The 22430-nt window shown below is 36.1% G+C and overlaps 1 protein-coding gene across 5 annotated transcripts in view; it reads left to right on the top strand.

The window, feature by feature from the left end:
- DCUN1D4 (defective in cullin neddylation 1 domain containing 4) overlaps positions 1-22430 on the top strand; it is a 38648-nt gene that overhangs the window by 11031 nt on the left and 5187 nt on the right. For 3 of the 5 annotated variants that reach the window (XM_021397298.1, XM_021397297.1, XM_021397301.1), the window contains exons 4-9: positions 5610-5639; positions 6991-7105; positions 14733-14824; positions 17069-17139; positions 19243-19334; positions 20233-20341. In XM_021397298.1, coding sequence (XP_021252973.1) covers positions 5610-5639; positions 6991-7105; positions 14733-14824; positions 17069-17139; positions 19243-19334; positions 20233-20341 — 509 coding nt within the window. The remainder of the gene's footprint in view (positions 1-5609; positions 5640-6990; positions 7106-14732; positions 14825-17068; positions 17140-19242; positions 19335-20232; positions 20342-22430) is intronic. The other 2 variants (XM_021397300.1, XM_021397299.1) reach the window with 1 other exon arrangement.

Here is a 22430-nt window from a genome sequence, read left to right as displayed (position 1 = left end):
GAACAGAGCAGAAGCAAGGCCTCTCGTGGCTATTTTGTGTTGCCTGTAACCGAGTTTAAATGCTGTGCTCCAAACAACCTAACTCTTTTTTTTCTAGTGATTTTGTTGGATGGGACTTTTTCCTATTTCTTGTGTAGATTTTCAGTAAATATCTAAGGGCTATTTCTTAGTTCCCAATCTCTCTTCTGCTCTAAAAAATGTCATTGTTTTTGAGGCCATCATCTCAGGTGCCTGGTACTCGTTTGCTGCCAATTCTTGATTCACCTGCGTTTGTGCTTTGTGACTTTACATCTTTTAACATGTGCTATCTCCTTTTGCGCTTGTTCCTTAAGGCTGACATTTTCCTTGATTCCTTTTTCTTCATTCCTTTCTGTGTTTCAAGCATGATACTGAAGGAGGTAATAAAATAACTTGTTGGCTTCAGGCCCTGATATTTAGCAGAACAGTTCTTCAGAAGTGGCCGCATCTGTCCTCCCATGTCTCAAAGCTGTTCTCTCTCCTGAGGTGCTAGCTATGTGTGCTGATGTTACCCTGAGCGCTTAAGAAAGTGAGGAGAGCTGTCCGCTTCTCCTGGAGATTTCTGGGACAAACTTGTAAATCTGCCACTCCCTTGGCTTAGGGCTGTGAGGAGAGATGCATATGGCTGAGTTGTCCGGGATCTGATAGAACTCACCTGTGGCTTGTGTGCCCTCCTCCATATGGACTTTGTTTTGTAGTTGCACTGTCCTTCCCTACTAGAAAGCTTCTATCAAATATTTTCTGTCAGTGTGCTTGGTGATTTCATACCTGAAGTTAGCTCATCATGCAAAACCTCTGCAGAAGAGGTCATCTGAAACAGGTAGTTTTGACAGACCCGTTACCGTCCATTTGTTAGAACTGATGTCCTCTTCCGTCTCCTAATGGAGACTTGGAATTTTCCCCTTTGTGATCTAGGTTCTTGAACTAAACTTGAGTACGCCCTTGTTTTGCACATGAAAACGCGTTCTATAGTCTTTTCCAACTTTTGATTGCAAAACTGTTCTGAAACGTGAGGTATTGATTTTGGGGCAGTCAAGTTCTGTTACTAATCAATAAAAGCAAGTAGGTGTGCATAAGGTGTTTGGAATTTCTTCTCTCTTGCTTAGCACTACCACTGTAAAAGGTCAGCGTAAGAAATCAGCCTTAGCACTATCATTATCTCCCTGGGAACATGTTTGAGTATGTTGTTGATTTTAATGAACTGCTTTTTTCTGACACTTGTTGTTATTGCCTGCTTTGTGTTTGTATGAATTAAGCTGTTTTAAAAGCTTAAGCATACTCATTCAATGAGTTTGGACATAAAATCCCAGTAAAGAATGTGGTTTTTTTTTTACAATAGCTGTAAAAGAGCCTTTCAAACCAGGAAGAAGTATGAAATGAGAACTGAAAGTAGAAGTTGCTACTGGCAATTTCTTCAGATTTCATTCCAGTGTTTCTTATGCTTCTGCCCTGTTTTATATCTCTTCGCAGGAAAAGGTGAAGCCCCAGTATTTGCATAACTTCCAGCCTTGAGTTCAGTTGAAAAGTGTACTTGGCCTTCCTCATGTGAGGACAAGTAGATGTACAGGGGGCTATTTTGGCCATTGTGAGTATAGTGCAGTGATGTCTCATATGCTCACTTTGTTAGGGGACTTGGCACTCATGAAACATCTTACAGGAGAGTCTTATGCAAGTCTGAAAAAAACCAAACAACTTTTCCAAATCGTTTGATTTCATTGTGCCTAAATTTTCATAATTTCTATTCTCCACTATTACTGATGATGTAGTAAATAGTGTCAAGACCTATTCATTTTGTTATGCAGCTTACAGAACTGCATAGATCCTGTGAATTTACTTGATACTCTACATCTAGAACTCACTTGACAGTCATGCTAGTAAGCCTGTTGTGAAGGTTTCCTTGGGTGTTATCAAACCCATCTAGAGATGATTTTATTTTTTTGAGATGTTTTTCTCACTTTTAGTCTTCTGGAGCAAGTCTTATCCTTAGAGATTACTATTATTTTTCTGATGTATCCTGGTTAATGTTGTTACAGTGGAGTCCTGTATTAAGTCACTCCTTGTTTTGGAGGTGACTTATAAATACATCAATTTAAATTGAATTGAGACTTCTAAAAGCTGCTTAGAAAAATGGAGTATTTCAATTTTAGGTTACCCTTTATTTATAATGAATTTTTAATGCTTATTATTTCAAAGCAGGTGTTTTTGAGCTAACAATAAATGCACTGGACATCTAAATTATTTTAGAAAAATTTTATCTTTTCTAAGTATTACTGTTTCTTTTCTGGAACCATAACTTAAATATCTAAGAGCTAGAAATGGGTTTTTCAGATTTTCTTCAGTGATTTGGGAACTAGCATGGACCTTATTTCAAAATATATCACACATTACAACTACAGTCTCATAAAATGTTAGCATTCAATGTGTTTGTATAATCTGAAAAATAAGGTAGACTGTAAATGTGTCATGGGGCTTTAACTTATCAGCTGTTTCTAGGTGTAAGAATCACAGACAGATTCATTAAACCATTTGTTATTTTTTTTTCCTCCTCTGTATGTGTATTAACTTGGAAATTTCCCTCCTGAATTTGATATTAGTCATTTTTCTCATGCCTAGAAATCTAGGAGCTTGTCAATAGCTCACATTAAGTGCACATAAAGTCCTGCTTTGATTATTAAATTGTGACTTGTTTACTTTTCCAGACTAAAATGTCTGTACAAGTACATATCCTGTTGTCTCCTGACTGTTTTAACACAAGGAGGTAATGACTTCAGCAAAAAAAAAAAAGGAAAAAAAAAAGAAAAAAGAAAGGCTCCTTTGCTTTTCTTGAAGCTTGGAAGGGGCTGGAGGGGAAATTATTTTGCTTCTAGCTTTTGTTGCTGTTGTGTTAGAGAAGAAAACCCTTCTAAAGTCCAAAGCAGTTCTGTAGTGTGGAGTTCAAGATAGAGGGGGGTGATTTTTTTCCTGTATACCTGGTTTTACAAGAAGATTGCAAATTGTTTGGTGTTTTGATGAGTACCTTAGTTTTTTTTTTCTCATCTCATATCTGAAAAATGATTATTGTTGACTGTGTTTGTGATGGTCCTGTTCCATCATTAAGTGAGTTGCTTTGTCTTTTCCAGTTACTTCAGCATTCACAGTTCGTAATTATTTTTCTTTTGAAACATCCATCTACTTAAACATCAGAAGAGCAGAAGTGTTCACAGTCATTGTCTAGAGAGTAGGTGAAGTAATGTGCCTGTAAATCTCTTCTACAGGGACACAGCTTGCAGGATTATTTTCAATTGACCACTGTTTGTTCTTTTTTGCTTGCTCTGGTTTTGTTGCTATTCTAGGAGTGTCTCTCCCTTGTGGTGCTTATCTTACCTATTGTTTTATATTTCTTGGGGTGAGTTTTAGCTCTTGAGTTGATATATCTCTGGTAACTTTGTCTCCTGCAAATTTGGAAGTACTGAATAGAATGTTTGGCAAACAACATTTATACTCGGCAGGCTTTTGGCTGGTGGTGGCCTATTCAGCAGCCATTTGGAGGCTCTACCTTGCAAATGCTAGCTTCAAGTGTCAAAAAAACAGTGAGAACTAGGAGGGTTCTGCCAATCTTGAGTTGAGACCCAGGAGTAAGAAACTTTGAAGATAATCACATCAGAGAAGCTGCACTTGGTAAGTAAAGTTCCTGTCAAACTTTGCATGAAGTCAGAGAGAGCTGCATGTGCATTTGCAGATGATCAGACCTGTGAGAAGTGAAATTAGATGGGAAAACCTGGACCTAGAAATTAGTAAGATCTGTGTAGAAAAGGTTAATGCTACTTAGTGAGCTACGCTGTAAGATAAGAAATTGAAAGAATTTAAATAAAGCTGCATTTGGATAGTTTTTAACTTCAGATGGATGCAACAGAAATATCCTGCTTTTTTAACGTTAAGAAACTACAAGAAAATTATAACTACCCTTCAAATTTGATACACTGTTTCTAGTAACAAATGTAAGTATTTTTCAGGAAATGTTCTTGCAGTGTGGTTTTTAGTAGTTTATAGATCATTCAACAATTAAAACATAGTGAAGATTTGGTCCAAAACTAAATTATTAAGACGTTAACTCTCTGAAAGCAAGTACAATGTTTGTCCACCGTGAGTCAGTGTGTTGTTTGAGCGTGTGCATTTAATAGCCATTTACCAGTTTCTGAGCTCTTCTCTTTCCTTTTCTGTCAGTTTGATAACTGCAACTAGACACATTCAAACCAAGAAAGGGTATAAGTTTTTCGTATGAGTCCCTGGAGAAATTGGGGTGTAATGAATTCGATTATAATTTTAAGACTTCAAACAGGAATTCTTGGATTAAGTTTTTTGGTTTGTCTGGGGTTGCAGAGCTGATAAAATGATTTTCCCATTCTATAACTTTTATTTATTTTCATCTTCTGCTATGCATCTCTCTTCACAGAAGCCTTGCATATTTCTTTTTCCAGTAAAATAACAAGTATTAGCAGGAGTAAACTGGACAAATTCTAGGGGGTTTGTTTTGGTTATGTTTTACCAGCATCCAATGTCTGTGGCATCATAAATAGCTTTCTAAATAGGCATACAAAAAAAAAAAAAAAGAATGAAATAGCTCTCAAAGGAATGGAGTGACTGCAGGTTGTATTCAAGTACTCAAGTACATACGTATTTTCCAAAATCATCTATTTGTTAGCACACACTTTGATTTATTAAGTTTGTGTCTGAGTTTGCTTGTAGTTCTGAATCTGTTGGCTGTCTTTAGCCATCTGTTAAGTTCTGCTGTCATCTTAAGTGTCCTTAGTTTGTGTAGGTTTTCAAGTAAGTACTGGAACACTGTTTAGAAACTTGATTTAAAAATCCATAAAGCATGATACTTGGAGTAATTTGTAGAAATAGAATTCTGTTGTATCGTTAATTTGCAGGTATAATAAGATGGAACTAATGCAGTCATAAGATGAGGTTCATTAGTTTCTTTAATCTGGGTAGTAAAATGTTTGAGCGTACTATGAAATTTTGGTGGTCTCTGGCTTATCTGTTTCAACTGTACTCATTTTTGAGAATATGGTTATTGTTAATATCCTCTCATTATATATACAGAGTAATGCTTCTAGAAGTACATACTTCTGGCATAGCCATTATATTTTGATGTGATAGAGGTTTGAGTACAATGCTGGATTTCTTTTTAATAACTAGTTATATTATAAATTCACAGTACTCCTAAAGCTTTCATTCTAAAAGATAGTGTAGGTATGTCCATGCTTTCTTGGGAGGGGAGCTTTGTGAACAAAAGAGAAAAGAAGGAGGGGGAAAAAGTATACGAAGAATATATAAACTGGAAAGAGTATTTCTTGAACTAGAGAGATAAATTTTCTTCTTAACAAAAGCGAGTATAAAGGTAAGACCAAAGAAGGCATACTAAGTTCAAAAACTATTAGTTGAAACCAAATTTGTTAATGTTGATAACTGATGTGACCGTATTGCCTACTATAAGAAAAATCCATACTTTTATATGTCTAAGAGTTTCAGTGCATGTTTAAAATAAAGTACATATAGCAAAGCCCGTGAGGCTGTAAGGTTCCTTACTTGTGTTTCTCCTATAACAGGAGAGAGACTTTCAAAGATACGAAGAATAGGTAAGCATAAGATTGCCATTAGTATTCGTTGGGAATTGGGTCTCTGATTTCAATCTGTTCCCCAGTGTCAAACGGTAGTACAAGTTTTATTGCTTACTTCTGTACTGTGATTTAAAATAAAAGATTTTGTGAATGTGTTAGTAAAGCAGAGCTAAACTTGGATGCTGTTGAAGCAAAGAGAAGGTAGCTTAGGCATGCTGTAGTTCTTCATATTTTCTTGCAAGTTTCTTTGGCGTTGCTTTGTGTCCAGATTTTTATACCTCACCTCTCCCTTCCTTTCCTTCTGAAATTTCTCTGCATAACATTTGGAGCTTTGATAGCTCTTTGAGCTGCTCTGACACATACCTTTTTCTAGTGTTCATGTGGTCTTCAATATATGAAAGCAGGACAAAATTTTGTCTGACTTGTTAGCCTATCACTTTCACGAGGCAGCAAAGATAATTAAACAACTTGCTGTGCTAATATACAGATTTTTTTTGGGGGGGGGAGGGTGGGAGGTATTGTTTTTTTTCTTTTTCCCCTCAGTTTAATTATTTACAGGTTTGGTGAGCTGGATTAGCACACTGAAGAGTTACTAGAACTGGCAAAAGGAAGAAGTAGAAATATGCAGCTAGCACCACTGGCCAATTCCTACTTGCAGAACTTCACACTTTAAGAACTACCTGACCAAAATGATAGTTACTCATTTTTTTTCCTAATGGTTGTTAAGCACCTCTTTTCAAAAACACTCTTAAAACAAAACAAAAAACAAAAAACAACAACAAAAAAAAGCAACCACCCAAAACATGCAACAACCAACCAAACAACGACCTAAAAAAAAAAAAAAAAAAAGCACTGGAAAAAAATCCCCTTTCCCACCCTCCCACAACAAAACAAACACAAATGGAAAAAAACCCTCCTTTCCTTGCTGTCAGTATCACAAAAAAATGTGGATTAAGAATAAAAAGATTCTGTTTTCTAGAGCTATGCTGCTCTAATCTTTGGGTTGCATCTGTATTTCGAAAAGTAATGAACAACTCTCAGAAGTTCTGATCTGAATTAATTACTAAAAACATCAGAATGAAGACTTAGATACTTCTTCAGGATAGTCTTAGTTCCTACCTTTTGTTAGACTGAAGTAGCACTGGTATAATTGTATATTTTGGCATAGCACTATTAACTTTAACTGAAATCTGGTCAGAGAAACACCACGGAAAACAGATTTTGCTCTGGAAAAGGGGCCTTTTCTAATTTATAAGTCCACTAACGTCCTCCTTTCCCTTTCCTTTGTAATATGCCTATTAGTGGACACAGTTTGACTGGTCTGCAATAGTTTCATCTCTTGTACTGGTGTTTTTAATTCCCTCTGTAGGAAGTCTCCGGTCTTGCAGTTCATCAGACTGCTTTAGTAAAGTGATGCCTCCAAGGAAAAAGAGGAGACCTGCAGCAGGAGATGATTTATCTGCTAAGAAAAGTAGACATGATGGGTATGTCATCTTACCATGGGCTAAGACTGATGGAATATCTAAAGATGAATAGCTGATTTGATCATGTTTTTAAATACTAATGGAAATGGTATTCAAATTTGATTGGTTTCTTGATGTGGAACCATTGCCTGTGATTGATGTGAACATCTAGTTTCAGTTTGCTTCTCATCTTTTTCTAGCCGTATAACAGGCTTGTAGGGAACTTCTGTTCTTGTTTGCCAGCTGTCAAAATAGACATACTTGCTTGTGCAAAAACTTCTAAGAGATACAGTAATGTCTTTCCCTGTCACGATGGTGGTTTTATGCTGATCATGCAATAAAAAGTTGAATATTGCTCAGGCAAGGTCATAGCTAATGGTGGAGCGTTGATTGAGGCAGTGCTGCTCAACTTCCCTCTGAGCAGTGGAAGTGCAAGTGGGTTATAACGGTGTGGAAGATCAGTGTGCTCTTTTGGCGCAGGTGCTGCATAGCTGACTGTTTTGGAAATGGTAGATTTTCTGTGTATGTTCAGTCAGCCTCAGTCCTTCAGCATCCTCAGTGTGCTCCTTATGTGCAAGACGATCATTACTTACATGAAATATAATCAGAACTTGTGGGAGACAGCACTCCTGCATGGTAGGTGCCATGGAGCAGGGCTATAGCATATCAGTATCTTGATGTTGGAAATTGATGTATACAGCCAGTCTGCTTTTGGATCTGCCAGTCAAATGTGAGCTCTATTTACATTCATGTATTAGAGGTGACTCAGAAAACTCAAGCTTCTGTAACAGGTATCTTCAGAAAGGTAAAAAGATGCATTTCCCGTGTCAGCCTGGAATGAGGCTGCATACTTTCCTTTTTATTCACTAGCATGAGTAATAAAAATGCTAGCAGCCAAATTAAGACTCTAGTTATGCCTGTCTAACTCCATTGTGCCTAATAAGGTTGCACAACTGTAGTTGCCCTGGAATTTATTAAGTGATCTGCTGAGGCAGAAGAAAGATTTAGACTCCCTTTCATTGCTTTGAGCGTGTAAAACTAGCAAGAGCAAAAAAAAAAAAAAAAAAAAAAAAAGCACTACATGTACTTAATATTTTTTGATGATTTTTGAGAAATATTAAAAGTGAAAATAGGATTACATGTTTCTAGAATCTAAGTAGAGATGTTTACGGGATGTAAATCTACTTCTGTTTGGCAAGACCCTAACAGCAAAACAAAACAAGCCAAAACCCCTAGGAATTAAGGTTGTCTGTAGCAGGAGATGCTGATCTGTGTAATTCATATTAGAAAATGATGAAAAGCTGATTTCTTACTCTGTTAGTAGTACATGTAATCACTAATAGCATTTTGAAAGCAGAATTTGAATGCTTTTTCTGTCTGCCTTTCAGTTTGTACCTAATGGATCTAGTCTTCATTCTACTGCCATCTAAAGTTTACTTCAGGGGAAAACCTCTGCCTGCTTTTAGAAGTGGAGGTGAAACCAGACCTGTCAGCTGTGGGCCAGAGGGGAATATCCTTCTCTGATGTGGTTCTAGTTTTTGTTTTCCTTCTTAACTTCTAAGGTTTTGGGGCTTCCTCAGCTTCTTTTTGTTTCCTTTCTTTTGCTTTGATCTTCAAGAAAATAGCTTGTATTTCACCAGACCTGGCAATATGAATTCATTTGCTGAATATCCAGCTCTATTTTAGAGCTGTATTTTCTTTCGAGTATTTCTTCTAATTTGGCTTAACCTTCTTTGAATAAGTTAGACAAAGAGCAAGTCATCTCTTAGTTCTCTTCTTTTTAGATAGAGCTCCTGCTTTTTTTTTTTTTCAAGGTTGGATATTTCAATGTGTTAGGCAGAAACTAATATGAAAATAGGAATCTCTGCAGCAGTGTGCTCTTCTGAGCCTAGTTATCTCCAAAGCTATTGCTTCTGACATTGTGCGAATGATTTATACAATAAAAATGGTACAGGTAGTTCAATGCCAGTATATATAATAAGGGGCTCCTAGTTCCACTTCTTTAAAATGAGAGCAATGGTAGATGCAGACTTGCTTGAAACTTCATACTGGTAACTCAGGATAAGCCTTCAGGGAACATTAGCCTGTGTGGAATCTGTACTGTTAAGCAAAAAAGGTAGTCAGAGTCTTTTTGGACGTCTACTTTTCATGAAAAACAAAACGTATTATCTCCAGGAGAGACTATATTTCCTAGCGGAGAGAGGATTTGTCACTTGAAATCGTTTTGGAATGATCTAAATTTTGTATGTTGTAGGGAACTGTTAACAAGTTCAGTAATTTCTCATCTCCCATTTGCCTTCAGTGTGAAAATGTTGGATAGTACTCTGAAGATTACCAATGGAGTGTCATCGTTAAGGGTGTCAGCACAGCAGAAACCAAATGTTAATAACTTTTGGTTTTTCTACTCGCACACAGATAGATATATGTGTATATATATATATATATAATCATTACACGGATAGTTTAGTTGGATGATCTTTTCAGTCTTCACTTTATGTTCCTATATTTTCTTCAGTTATAGGAATACTAATAGTAATACTTTTGAGATATATGTTCTTTGCAGAAAGCTTATTGCAGCAGGGCTCTGTACTGAGAAAAAAGTTTCTGAAATCCCTTATATTTGTAAACCCTAAACAAATATGGTACCAGGGAACTTGTAATAGCCTTCACCCTCAGTTTCAGGCTGTTAGGGATACAGCCTCATTTTGGAATAATTAGTGGAATGATGATGCTGTCTTGTGAAGAAAAGTATTTGTAGGAACAAATCTAGATGCTATTGCAGTTATTTGGAGAACGGATCTCATGTGTAGACTAACTATGGAAAATAAAGATTCTTGTTTTCTTTAGCACCCCATCCTTACACAGTAAGAGCTTGAATTCTCTTGATATTCATAATTTCACCTTGAAATATGTATGGGATGTTTTAGTGGGAAGAATTTTTTTTGCTGGAAGATGAACAGTGAAAATAATTCAGTGTGTTCATCTCTGGATCACAGTAACATTTATCCCATCTTAGAGAATGGTATTGGAAAGTAGACAGTTCAGTGCACACCTATCAGAACATAATGACTTGAAGACATTTTAGTTCCCTCTTGGTTTGACGGTCTTTACCATATTGTACTTGGAATTCTCACACTCCAGGGTATTCTTAATTTGGATTTAAAAGTATATATTCTGTACACTGCTCTTCCATTGTTATGTTTAGGGTATTGCAAAAGGTAAAACAACTTTTATGTGAAGATGGTTGGTAGGTAAGAGTATAGTCCCTACTGTATATCTGTGTATCTGTTATGCAATCTCTAACCAAAGACTGCCTGTTCCTTAGGGGAAAAAACTGAGCTATGTAACATAATGTCTTCTCTTCTTTCTGGTAGTCTCATTTAAAAAATATTTCTACTCTTTACTCCGGAATCATGCTGAGGGAAAAAGACTGACAGTAATGTATATTTGGACCTTAGAATGTTGAAAACTGGGGAAATATATCTGCTTCCCTGAAAGCTGTATTAGATCAACAGATCTAATACATGGATATATGTGTGGACCACATAAGGAAATAATATGAAAAACAGATTTACTTTGAGCTGCAAGCTCTGTACTCTGTAGTGGAAAAGCTTATATTTTTAAAATACAGTCACTGCAGTACTGCTAATGTAGGAAAGTAAGACGGGAGGGTACTAACCCTGGAAGTTTTCAAAATCATTAGCATTGATAGGCTTCCTTATTCTACTGTTGTTTAGCAACTGGTTTGGTTCTTCTGCAGGCAGGCATCCCATGCTACCAATATTCATAGGTGTCTAGACCTTATTACTTGAAGTAGAGGCTTCCAATTAGTACAGCTGTAATTTTCCCTGTTTCTGCACCTTTTCATTGAACTTGACTTAATAGTTCTGAAGAAGTTTAACTAGATGTGTGACTGTCAGGGTGTATGCTGTTATGCTGTCCCTTAAGTGAATTTGTTAAGTTTAAAATATTAAAGCTTTTAGAGATAACTGTGAGCCTTTATTTAGGGAAGAATATGACACGCTGATAGAAAAGAATTAACTGTCAAGTGAATTTATCCTGGGTATTGCTCTAGACGGTCTTTGTCATACCTTGTAAGTAGCAAAACATTTTAAAAATGTGATTTACTATGTTACATATGAAACAATTGCTGAAATTGAAACTCTAAGGTAATATGTGTGTGTTCTTTCACTTCTGATGTGTGACTGAAATTCCATAGGTTTCTCTTACGGACCCTCGATGCATAAACAAATTGCTAGTCTGTAATGTAGTTGGTGTAGTTGTTGTGTATCTATTTGAAGGTATTGGTACTTGGCATTGTGAGAAAGCTGTGACCCACTGAGGACTTGAGTAAACCAAAGATCTGTTTGGTGGATGTATGGTGCTCAAAGAGTACTCAGATATCTAACCTGTGCGCTCTGGCAGTTTTTATTCATCTGTGTAGCAAAGGGCACTATCCTTAGCACAAAAACAAGGCATATCATTTTACAGTGTGTGCGGAGAAATTCTGAAGACAGGAGAAATGTTCTGTGATCCAAAATTGATGGCAGACTTTTCTGGTGGTTTGTGGTTTTCCTCTCTGCACGTGTTTCTTGAGGCAATCAAATCTGTACTGATGCTAGCTCAGAGGGCACAGTCTCTGGAACCACCCTTATGCAGTGCTGCCAGGTTGAGCTTGCAGTGGCATTGAACAGAGCTGTCCTGGGCTCTGATCTCAGATACTTACCTGGTTACTTGTTTGTAACTTGCTCTCATCTCATTTCCCAATGCACTAGAGTGCATAGAGGGATTAGGAGTCTCTAATAATTTAGGAGTCTCTAATAGAAATAGCTGGTTTGTCTAGACTGGGAGGGGAAACTCATTTGCTATTTATGGTAGGTGGTGTGAAGATGAGCTTCATCTCTATATGTGAGAGCTAACTAATACCAAGTTTGCTTTGGTGTGCTTGCTTCTGTCATTTTCCTTCTCAAATGATCCTTGTCTTGCAAAGTATATGCTCTGCTCTTGCTTCCTTTAGGCTGAGAGAATGACATGTGCAATTCATTCAGCCATCTCTGTTGCATGGTTGTGGTTTGCAGCAGAGATTGGGTAGCCCAAGATGATATCCTTTCAAATTTTTGAATTTTATGAAATAGTTTATTAGCATCGTAGCTTGGAAGATCTGTGATCACTTCTGGTTTCTGAGAGGTCAGACTCCACTGGCCAGATACTGAGTCACCTGTCTGCATGCTGGGCACGTGAACTTACAATTATCGTTGTTTCCTCCAGTTCCTACACAGTAACTTCAGCTTTAAGCACAGCAAATCCACATCAGTTCTATGAAAACTTGCTATGTGTAGATACAATGAATGTATAAAAAGGGTGCTTTTTTATGTTCTAATTTTCTATTCCTCTTACACATACTGTTTGTCTTACTCCATCTGTCATCGCTAGTGTCTTGGTTCGGGCTACAATATTTAATTCTGCCATTTGAAAATGCGGGAATCCTTTTTTTGAAGTACTTTGGTGATCAAGAGCTCTGTCAATGTATATGTTTCTTGAGGGTTCCTTCCCAAACCTGCTGTTCACTTACAGATAGCCACTGTGTAGACAAGTTAAATGAACAAGCTGGGGAGGCTCTTATCAGCCCTAGTCTTGTGGTGAGTGTCGTTCTGTCTTAGGGAGCTACACTAGCTTTCCATGTTCAAGCTCCTGCTCCTATCAGTCTTCAAGTTTATATTCCAGTTTGAATTTTGTCATGTTTGCAACAACAACCAAAAAAAAGGCATATTGAATAATCAAACTTTTGTCAATGTGGCAGAATGCCTTCCTTTGTCTCTATGCTTTCTTTTTCTGGTTTCTCTGAATTCAGAATATCCTGAAACATGTTGGATGAATCATTCCTAATCATAGTTAACTCTGCAACTATGAGAATGCTGTTTTCAGACTGCTTCCAAAAAAAAAAAAAAAGTAGATGGGGAGAGTTCAAGGTAGGAGATTGCTCCAGCTCTGTCTTTATCTAGCCTAATACCTACTGTTCCTTTGCAACTGGAATGAAGCTTATGCAAATTAGATAATTCAAATAGGAAAAAGTGTTTTCAAAATTAAATAGAGTAAACTGAGTCCTGAGTATATGAATGTATGTGTTTTTGAGACATGTATGGCTTATTTGTCTGCTGAGTGTGTGTTTCTTGCAGGTCAACATGTTTCAATGCAATGTAGATTTTTCTTTCAATCTTGAAGTTTCTAAAGATCTTCATTTATATTTGTTTTTTAATTAGCAGGTTATAGTTTTTCTGTGACCGTTATTACTTTTCTAACGGTTAGTTGCTTTATAAAAATGGTGACAATAAACATAAAATAGTTATTTGTGCTACTGTCAGTGTGATGTGTACCTTTTACTGGATAGCTACAAACAACTAGGTGGAAGATGCTGGTAACAGAAAATCATTGTACTTCAATCTTATAAGTAGAGAGGTCTTTTACATGTCTAGCTAGAAGGACAAAATTGTGATGAAAACAACTCCAAATTAATTTCATGAAGTTGTTTCAGAACGATCATGGAACCAGTTAGCAACTTGGTTGTCTGCCCCCAGCAAGGTTTGACACTTTGAGAGGAAAGCCTGCATACTTGGAGCATTTACAGAACTGTTCTTGGCTAGCTTCTCTCATCTTTGCTCCTCAGCTCTTTTCCATCTTTTAGCCTGAGCTACTGTAGAGTGATGGAAATGGATCAGACTACGTGAAGCATTGAACAACTACTTGCACTGCTGAGTCTCTTCTCTTAAACAAGCTGCCACAAGTGGTGCTTTCTGATTCAGAAAAGTTTAAAGAGGATGGAGCCACTTCCGGCACACATTGTGTGTTTTATGTGTTTCAGATACTAAATTCAGGAGACTGGTACTTCAGTGTTATTTCTTGAAAGCAGTTAAAATTCTTTAGACTTGTCTGAGGAGAACGTTACCTTGTCGGTCATCTCTGTGAGGAAAGAAACACTATTGATTTAAATTTTCAGATAACTGTTGATATAACCTATGATGAATAGGGTTCTTAGAATTATTGTCAATGAGGACCTGTAACCTCCTCTCTCTGTTTTTTGGGTTGTTTTTTTTGCTTTGTTACCAACTTACTGCCTTTAGAATAATGTTAGTATGGGTCATGTCTATTTTGCTCTTCATGCCTTTTATAGAATTTTTGAAGAGGCGATAAGTATGTTCAGTTCTCCTTAGTTAATAAATAATGCATGAAGTCTCTGTACACCTACAGGTAGGACTAGTATTGATAATAACGTGGAATTACTGTGGCTTTAGATCCACAACCAAGTTGCAGCCCGTCAGTTGATTATGGTGCTTAGCAGTATGGACAGGTCTTATTTGGACTTGCACAAAGCACTTTGGGGTTGAATCTGAACCAGACTATCTCTGCTGTTGGGATGGTTCACGCACATGGATAAGGTGTGGATCAGCTGAACTGTGACAGACTGAGCAAACACAGTAGATTCAGTGATTCTTACTCTGCTAAGCAGTTCACTAAATGACTTGATATGAGGTCAGAATGTTGTGTAAATTCATTAGTGAATGTAAATGTACTGCTGCTTACAGTGGCTGTTGACTAAAATGTTGCTTTTAAAAAACTGATGTACTAATTATTTGTTTTCTTTTTTTTAAAGTATGTATAGAAAATATGATTCGACTAGAATAAAAGCAGAAGAAGAAGTCTTTTCAAGTAAGAGATGCTTAGAGTGGTTCTATGAATATGCAGGTAAGTGTGAAATGCAAGTTTCAATAACAATTTAACCTATAAAAACTGCATTAAGTGAGCTGGATGAATGTACATACTTGACTGTTCTAATTTATAGTTAAAGCTGTACTTCTTTACAAAATATTGTTATCTGTCTGGCTTTAGTTACTCCATCTTCTGTGTTAGCACTGAGTAGTGCAGAACTGTTCCTAGGGAAGGTATGTTTGTAATGTAAAAATAACTAACTAAATAAAAAGGTAGCGGAGGTAATAAAATTAACTGTTGCTGCTAAATCTGGTGATTCTAGTTTCTAGCCTAGAAACAAATAAACACAAATATCCTATAACAGTCTTGTCTTGGAATAATTTTCCATTAGAAGGTACAAAGAGGGTTGACTGAATTGCTTATTATTGCTTTAACGTATGAGAACTTCCTTCAGGTATTCTAGGGTTATTGATTATGATCAGTGGTCTCTACAAATCATCATTTAACAGTGAGTGAAGTCATTGGTCATTATTTGTTTTCATTTTTTTTACACGTGCTTTTCTGAAGGGGAGAACTTCAAGTATGGGAAAAAATAATCTCATGACTGTAAAGAAGACCAAAAGGAAATGCAATAGGTGTTTGACAAAGGAAACAAGGTCATCTTGCAGTTTTCTGATGTTGTTTTGGATAACATTGCTCACAGTTTGTTCTGTTTTGTCTATCCTTATGTGTAATGAAGAATGACTTAATTTGATGTAATAAAATATATTTTTCTTCTAATGAAATTATGTATGCTAAATTAAGTAGTTTGAGATCTCACGTGTCTGTGGCAGTCTGTGAAAGTAGATTCAGTTAAATTCAAGCCAAATCTAACCTGTTAGATTCTGCACCTTTCTGACCAGCTTGGTTTATTTTTTCTTACTCTAGCAACAGGGATAACTCATTTTTATCTCGACTTTGGTGGAGAGAAGGGATGAAAGGAAGGCTGTGTATGAAAGATCTTTTGGTTTTCCATTGACTGCATACACCAAGATATAAGAGAAAAGTGGAGAGTATGATTTTGTTTACTGTATTGAATAACATTGTAAAAAAAAAAAAAAAAGAAACTTGTTTCAAGTAACAATCTCTTTTGTGCTCTTGCTTTGAAGTCTTCTCCTTTATATAAGCAGGCTGTTGGCACTGGATTTGCTTTTTTTGTTTCCCTAGAGTGTCCTTATTACAGAATTAATTTTATTTTAAAGGCTCTTGATTACAGTCAAAAGTGTGAATTGGAAGATGTCATAGGAAGATGGGAAAATATTTAATTAAACCTTGTTATTTTTAGAACAGTATGTCACCTAATAATAAAACTTAGAATTATTTTCCCTTTAATACTTCTTTCTTGCACACTTTATATTGAATACAAGTACGGATGTCATCCTCTAATGCTTCCCCCCCACTCCAAATAAACCCTTCTTACTGTGAATAAAATAATTCTAAAAAAATAGTCCAAATACGTAGCGTATTTAAAAAAAAAACCACAGTACAATTAACACCTATAACTTTTTTCAACAACATAGTGTAGATACTACAAATATGTTGATTAAACAGCATTCCAAAAGTAGAGTATTTTAATAACATCTGTTTTTAAACCTTTTTTCATTTTAAGTCAGCAAAGAAATAGCTATGTGTAATTCATATTTTCATTCCCCTTGCAGTTACTAAAATTCATGTAATGTGCAGCTGTGGTATTATTCCCAGATGAATAAACAGGAACATGAAATTTTTATTTCAGGGTCTTTTCTGTAGGTAATGTTTTGTAGAGTTAACATGTGAATGAAACAATAAGGAATAGGGTTCTGGGAATGACACCATAATCTTATGTGATACGATGTTATGAAAACAGTAGAGATTCAAGCTGAGAAATGAGTTTCAGTAATCATTGTTCACTCATTTAACCATGCTAATATTACTTTGATGTTCTGCTAGTCTTAAGGGTATTATTAAAGATCTTATTTGTGTACTCTTCCAAGATTGTCTTGGTAACTGGATGGAATAAAAGATGTTGGCAAGAGTGAAAATTTGTTCTATAGTTTTTCTATTTTTGTTTCCAAAGGTGAGATAAAGATACAAGTGTATCCACGTCTGATTGTAAGTGGGGAAATATTTATTGCATGCCAAAATAAACCAAACTAAGGTGTATGAAAGTTCAGATTGTACTATGTGATTAAACTTCTCTTGTGCCCTAAAGATCAGTCCATTATAATTTTCAGAGATATATAAAGTGCATTTTCTTTGCAGGCACCGATGACATTGTAGGGCCAGAAGGTATGGAGAAATTTTGTGAAGATATTGGAGTTGAACCAGAAAATGTAAGTTCGAGCTCCATTCAGAAGGTGCCTAGCGTGATATGATGTTGATGAACCTGTCTAACTTCTCTTAATTTTCCGTCAAGAATTAAAAAAAAAAAAAACAAATAGAAATTTTGGAAGAAAAAGGAATATAAACCAGTGTCATGGTTTTGTGATTTTTCGGTTACTGGTATTTCACATCATAACATCATGTAGTGGATATACCTGGTTCTCAGAAGAGAAGGACTACTACAGTCCACACGGTACTTTGCTCCTCTGTTACCATTTTCCAGCCGGAGGGAAAAGATAAAAGCTCGCAGTATAAAAACTTGCAGATCACAAGACCTCGTCCCTTTTTCCACCGTCTCTCATCTTGGCAGCACCTCGCTCTCCAGCCGTCTTATCGTCGGTAGTAGAGTAAGGCCTACCTTGATTTTGGGACATTCTCTCTCTCTGTATTGGATTTATCAGCTTAAATTGTAATTATATTGTATTATAGTGTGTTGTTTTGCATTCCGATATCTTATTTAGTAAATTAGTTTGTTTCTCCTCAGATTGTTGCCGCTGTTCTTTGCTCTCACGGCCATCTCCTTACCCTTTTCCCCTTTTCCCTTTTCCTGGGGCGTGGACCTGTGGATCCCCCGTCCCCTTCGTCACGGAACCGGGCCGAACGCCCGTAAACCATTGACAACCAGAGAGGTTTAAATACGCATTTGAAACCTACTTGCCTTTGTTCTGAAACTAGAACGGTTAACTTGAGTAAAAACTCAATTTGTCTTTGCCACACCTTTCCCCCCTTCTTTTCCCCTCTCCCTTCCTGCCAAAAGAAAGAAATAAAAAGTTTAAAATGAGGTGATGACATCTTTTCTGAAACAGCACTGGAGACTTAACACAACTACCAGCTAATGTTTTCTGTGGGGGAAAGGGATTTCAAATATTGTGAGTGATATTAGCACTCCCATTATGCTGTTTCAAAACCCAAGTAAGGTAAAATTATATTTTTATATTTATTTATATATATGAAGGAGAGAGAGAATTCTAGGAAACAAATATCTATGCCTTTTTCAGCCTTTTTCCTATCTAATACATGCTTTTAATAGGTATGTGCAAGTTCCATCTTTTGCAAGATTTGTAAACCATCATCTCTCATTGATTAAAATGAGAATTGTGTTTTTGAAAGATTTGCTGGTAATATAAGATGTAATTTGCTACTTTTGGAATTTATTAGTGTGATAAACCCTTGAGATTGATACAGACATTTTAGGTATATAAGTAGATACTCTGATTCTGCATTAACAGTGTAGAACTGCACTAATATTAGCCAGAGTTGCAAATTTACATTGCTTGGTTACTTTTTTCCTTCTAGTCTGCAGGGATAGTTGCCTGCTACTTTTTCCATGCGTATATCAAAATTAGTATCTTAAGTATCTTGAATATGGTAGTAATCTTCCAATACCACTTTTCCAAATTCTTTATTACTTCAGCATTCCATGTGAGATATTAAAAGGTTTCTGTTTCCTTTGGGGTAAAATTGAAGCAATTATGAATCAGCCTTTGGATTGATATGTGCTAATGTTAGTTCATCCAGTGTACCTAATGTCTGCTTGAATTATACCTCATGTTCAGACTTGCAGAATTAGATGGGGTTGACGGTACCTTGTGGTAGCTGGATTCATGTGGGATCATTATCACCTTCAGAACAACTGGATTTCATAAAGCTTATGGATTGCAATGGATGCTCATCTGGATGAATTTAACAAACGTGACTTGTCTCAAATTAGTGCTTAGATTTCATAATAATTACGGGAAACCTTTTCTGTAGCCTGTGCTAGCTCATCTTTCCTCATGGTTGCCATGCACACTAGTTTACTACTGTGACGTTCCATGTGTGCTCCCTTGAAGTAAGGTGGCTAACCTAACTGATACTGTCTTTCTGTCTTTGCCCTGCTGTCTTATGGTTTGAATTATGTGCAAGTTTGTTGTATTTAGATAACTTTTTCAAGTAGCAAAGTTCTGAATGTTTTGTTTCTTTAAGTATTTGTAGCCTACTAAACAGCAACTGAAAAAATATGTGGATATTTTTGTTGATTCTCTTCAGCCTTCACTTTTTTTCCTCTGTAACAGGTAGTTATGCTTGTATTAGCATGGAAGTTGGATGCACAAAACATGGGCTACTTTACATTACAAGAATGGTTAAAAGGAATGACATCACTACAGTAAGTACTTTGAAAAAATTCTTAAGATTTTTTTATAATAAATGCAGGTTGTTGTAGAAAAATGCACTTTGATGTTTTAAATCATAACTTAAAACAGAGTGCCCTACTGTAGAGCAGAAGCAATGTTTTTTGTTGCTGCTTCTGGTGATATGGCTCATTCAAAGACAACTTGAGACCTTGCTGCTGCTTGTTGAATACTTTTAAAATGTCCGCAGTCTCAAGAAAACAGAAATATAATGAGGCACATTGTTTCTGCCTGCAAGGACATCTGTCTTTGTCACTGGGTAGGACCTATCTATTTAGCTTTCTGAGCTTTACTGTCATTGCATAAGTGTTAGATATTGGTATGATGTTAGAGCATATTCAGTTTAAAATGCTAAACAATGCAAACATTTTTTTGTGACTGCATTTTCATGTTCTTTCCAAGAATTGCTTTCTCCAGTTGATCTTATCTTTGTGGCATAATTAATGTAGAAGCAGTTGAATAACCACATTTCATAGAGTTGGGGGAAAGACCTGTGTTTTGGCTTACCTTTACAAAGCAGGATCACCAAAACTTTAGGAAGTTCTATAGCTTTGCTAAAGCCATAGAAGTATTGTTTCCCTTCTGTGGTTTGCTGTTTTTTTTCTTTTGTAGACAAATTTGTAGTTTAATCTCATGGGGAGTGCATTTTCTACAGCTACAAATAATATTTTATCACAGTACAAGCATAAGACTTTGCTATTTTATCTGAATGTGTTTGTCCTGTGAGTTAAATCAAGGCATCTTACGCAGGCAAACTTGTCTTCATATTTTATACAGAATGATGGGGATACGTGTTAGAGATTCTTTTTCTAAGAACACCAGACATCTGTATAAGAATGTAGACTATGAATTCACTCTTTGCTTTTCTTCTAGATGTGATACTACAGAGAAATTGAGAAATTCTCTGGATTGCTTGAGATCTTTATTAAATGAGCCTACCAATTTTAAGCTTATTTATAGATATGCATTTGACTTTGCACGGGTGAGTACTACAGAATGCCAACACATGAAACTAAACTTTACTTTCATAGATAGTGCTTAAGAGTAAGTATGTTTCTTTTAAGATATCACGCAAGATTCCTTCTAACAAACGTTCATGTTATAATCACTCCTTTCTTTTCTTACTGTGTGAGTTTTCAAAGCATAAACAAATTTAAAACAGGAAGGCATTTCAGCCTTTTCTGTGAGTGGTAAAAATAATAATATATAATAAATATATATAATATATAATATATAATAAATATATATATAATAATAATAATGATTAGAGGTGGTTATAATATAAATATTGGTTTAAAAAAGTATTGGAAGATTGTCGATTATGTTCTCAACATTTATGAAACAATATTCTGATATCAGGGAAGGTAAATAAGAGTAAAAGCAAGAAAAATGTGTGGGCTGCTATAAATGTTCATTAAGAAAAGGAGAAGTAGAAATAAAAGAAAAAGGGAAAAAAAAGTGTTGCAGAGACAATTGCTCACCACCTTCCACAAGCAGACCTAGCCAGTTCTGGAGGAAAAGATGACTAACTACCTAAATCTGCACTCTCCCTTTAATTGCTGAGCATGATGCTGTATGGCATAGAGTATCTCTTTGATTGGGGTCATCTGCCTGGTTGCATCTGCCCTCCCAAACTCTTGCGCATCCTCTGTCTATTCACTGGGAAGGCAGAGAGAGAAACTGTGAAGGACTTGATGTGCAAATACAGTTTAGCAATGGCTAAAACACTGCTGTGTTATCAGCTTTATTTTGGTCGAAGATGTAGAACACCTCACCAGACAAGTTGCTGTGAAGAAAATTCCATCCCAGCCAGACCCAAGTACGTTGTGTGAAGACTTACTTTGCTAATTTTGCTGAAAATAAAATACAGAGGTTAGAAATACTTAGCATTGCAAAAGAAGTTTGAGATACTGGTGAAATATTTTGAACTGATTAAGAAAAATGTTTTACTAATAGCAAATCAATGCCAGCTGATGGCCTATCAAAAATAAATGGTGGGCCATCAAATCACTTTTAAAGAGGTCAGTGGGTGGAGTATTTTCAAGAGGTACAAATGGATCTGACAAACAGTGCTTTCAAGAAAGGATTCTAACACAGTCAGATGTTCTGACATCTTTTGAAAGAAACAAGAAAACACAAAATTGTGGATCTGCAAGTTGATAAGATTGCAACTTGCAAATCACATCAACAGAAGTGTTGAAACTATATTGGATTAATAGAATTATTGAACTTTTAATAGTATAATGTCAAAGGAGGTGTACAGGAGAGTGGTATCAATAAAAAAAGAAATGAATGCTAATAAAGAGTCATTTAATTAGATGCAGCAGATGAATATGTTTTTTATCAGAATGATGTACGTTATTGATAGAAAAAAGTTAATGGGAGCAACTTGGATTTTGACTCAGATGATTTGTGTGATTTTCATTTTAAAGGTGATTATTTCAAGGAAGTGCTGACTGGCAAAAATATTACATGTATACTTATGTAACTTTTGAAATGTGCGGAAGTCATGTTATCAAGTTCATTAAAACTTTCCTACTGATCAGATGTAATGAATCTGCTAAACACAGATGATGGTTTTTTTTTCTTTAAAAGACAAAATAACACAAAAGCAACGATAAACAGCAAAAAATTAATTCCTGGCCCTGCAAGCCTGAATGTAACTGCTGCTAAGTTGACGTAAAACTGGGACAGTTCTGAGAGGACTCTCCATTTCCTGTATGTTAGAGTATCATGTTACTTGTGCTTGTTTGCTAATTCATTTAATCTGAATTTAATGTGATCAGTAGGATAACAGAACAAGGAACCTCCTCTGATCACTTTCACATAGTCACTGTTAACTGATAGCTGCTTAGTTATCTTCTGACAGTTCATGTAGTTGTATGAAAACCTCAGGAAATATGTGCAATGATGCTACTCTAAGGCACTCATGGCCATGCAGATGCATGCGTGCAAACATGGGTACGGCTGTTGTTTTCTAGAAAGTTAGGGAGTCACAAACAGGAATATATGCCTCATCTGTAAGGCTTTCTCAGATAATTGTCACTGCTATGGAAAGCATCCTCTTTCTA

This window comes from Numida meleagris, chromosome 4, assembly GCF_002078875.1.
Source record: "Numida meleagris isolate 19003 breed g44 Domestic line chromosome 4, NumMel1.0, whole genome shotgun sequence".
In the NCBI taxonomy this organism is placed as follows: domain Eukaryota; kingdom Metazoa; phylum Chordata; class Aves; order Galliformes; family Numididae; genus Numida; species Numida meleagris.
This window is presented reverse-complemented; position numbering and strand designations above follow the sequence as displayed.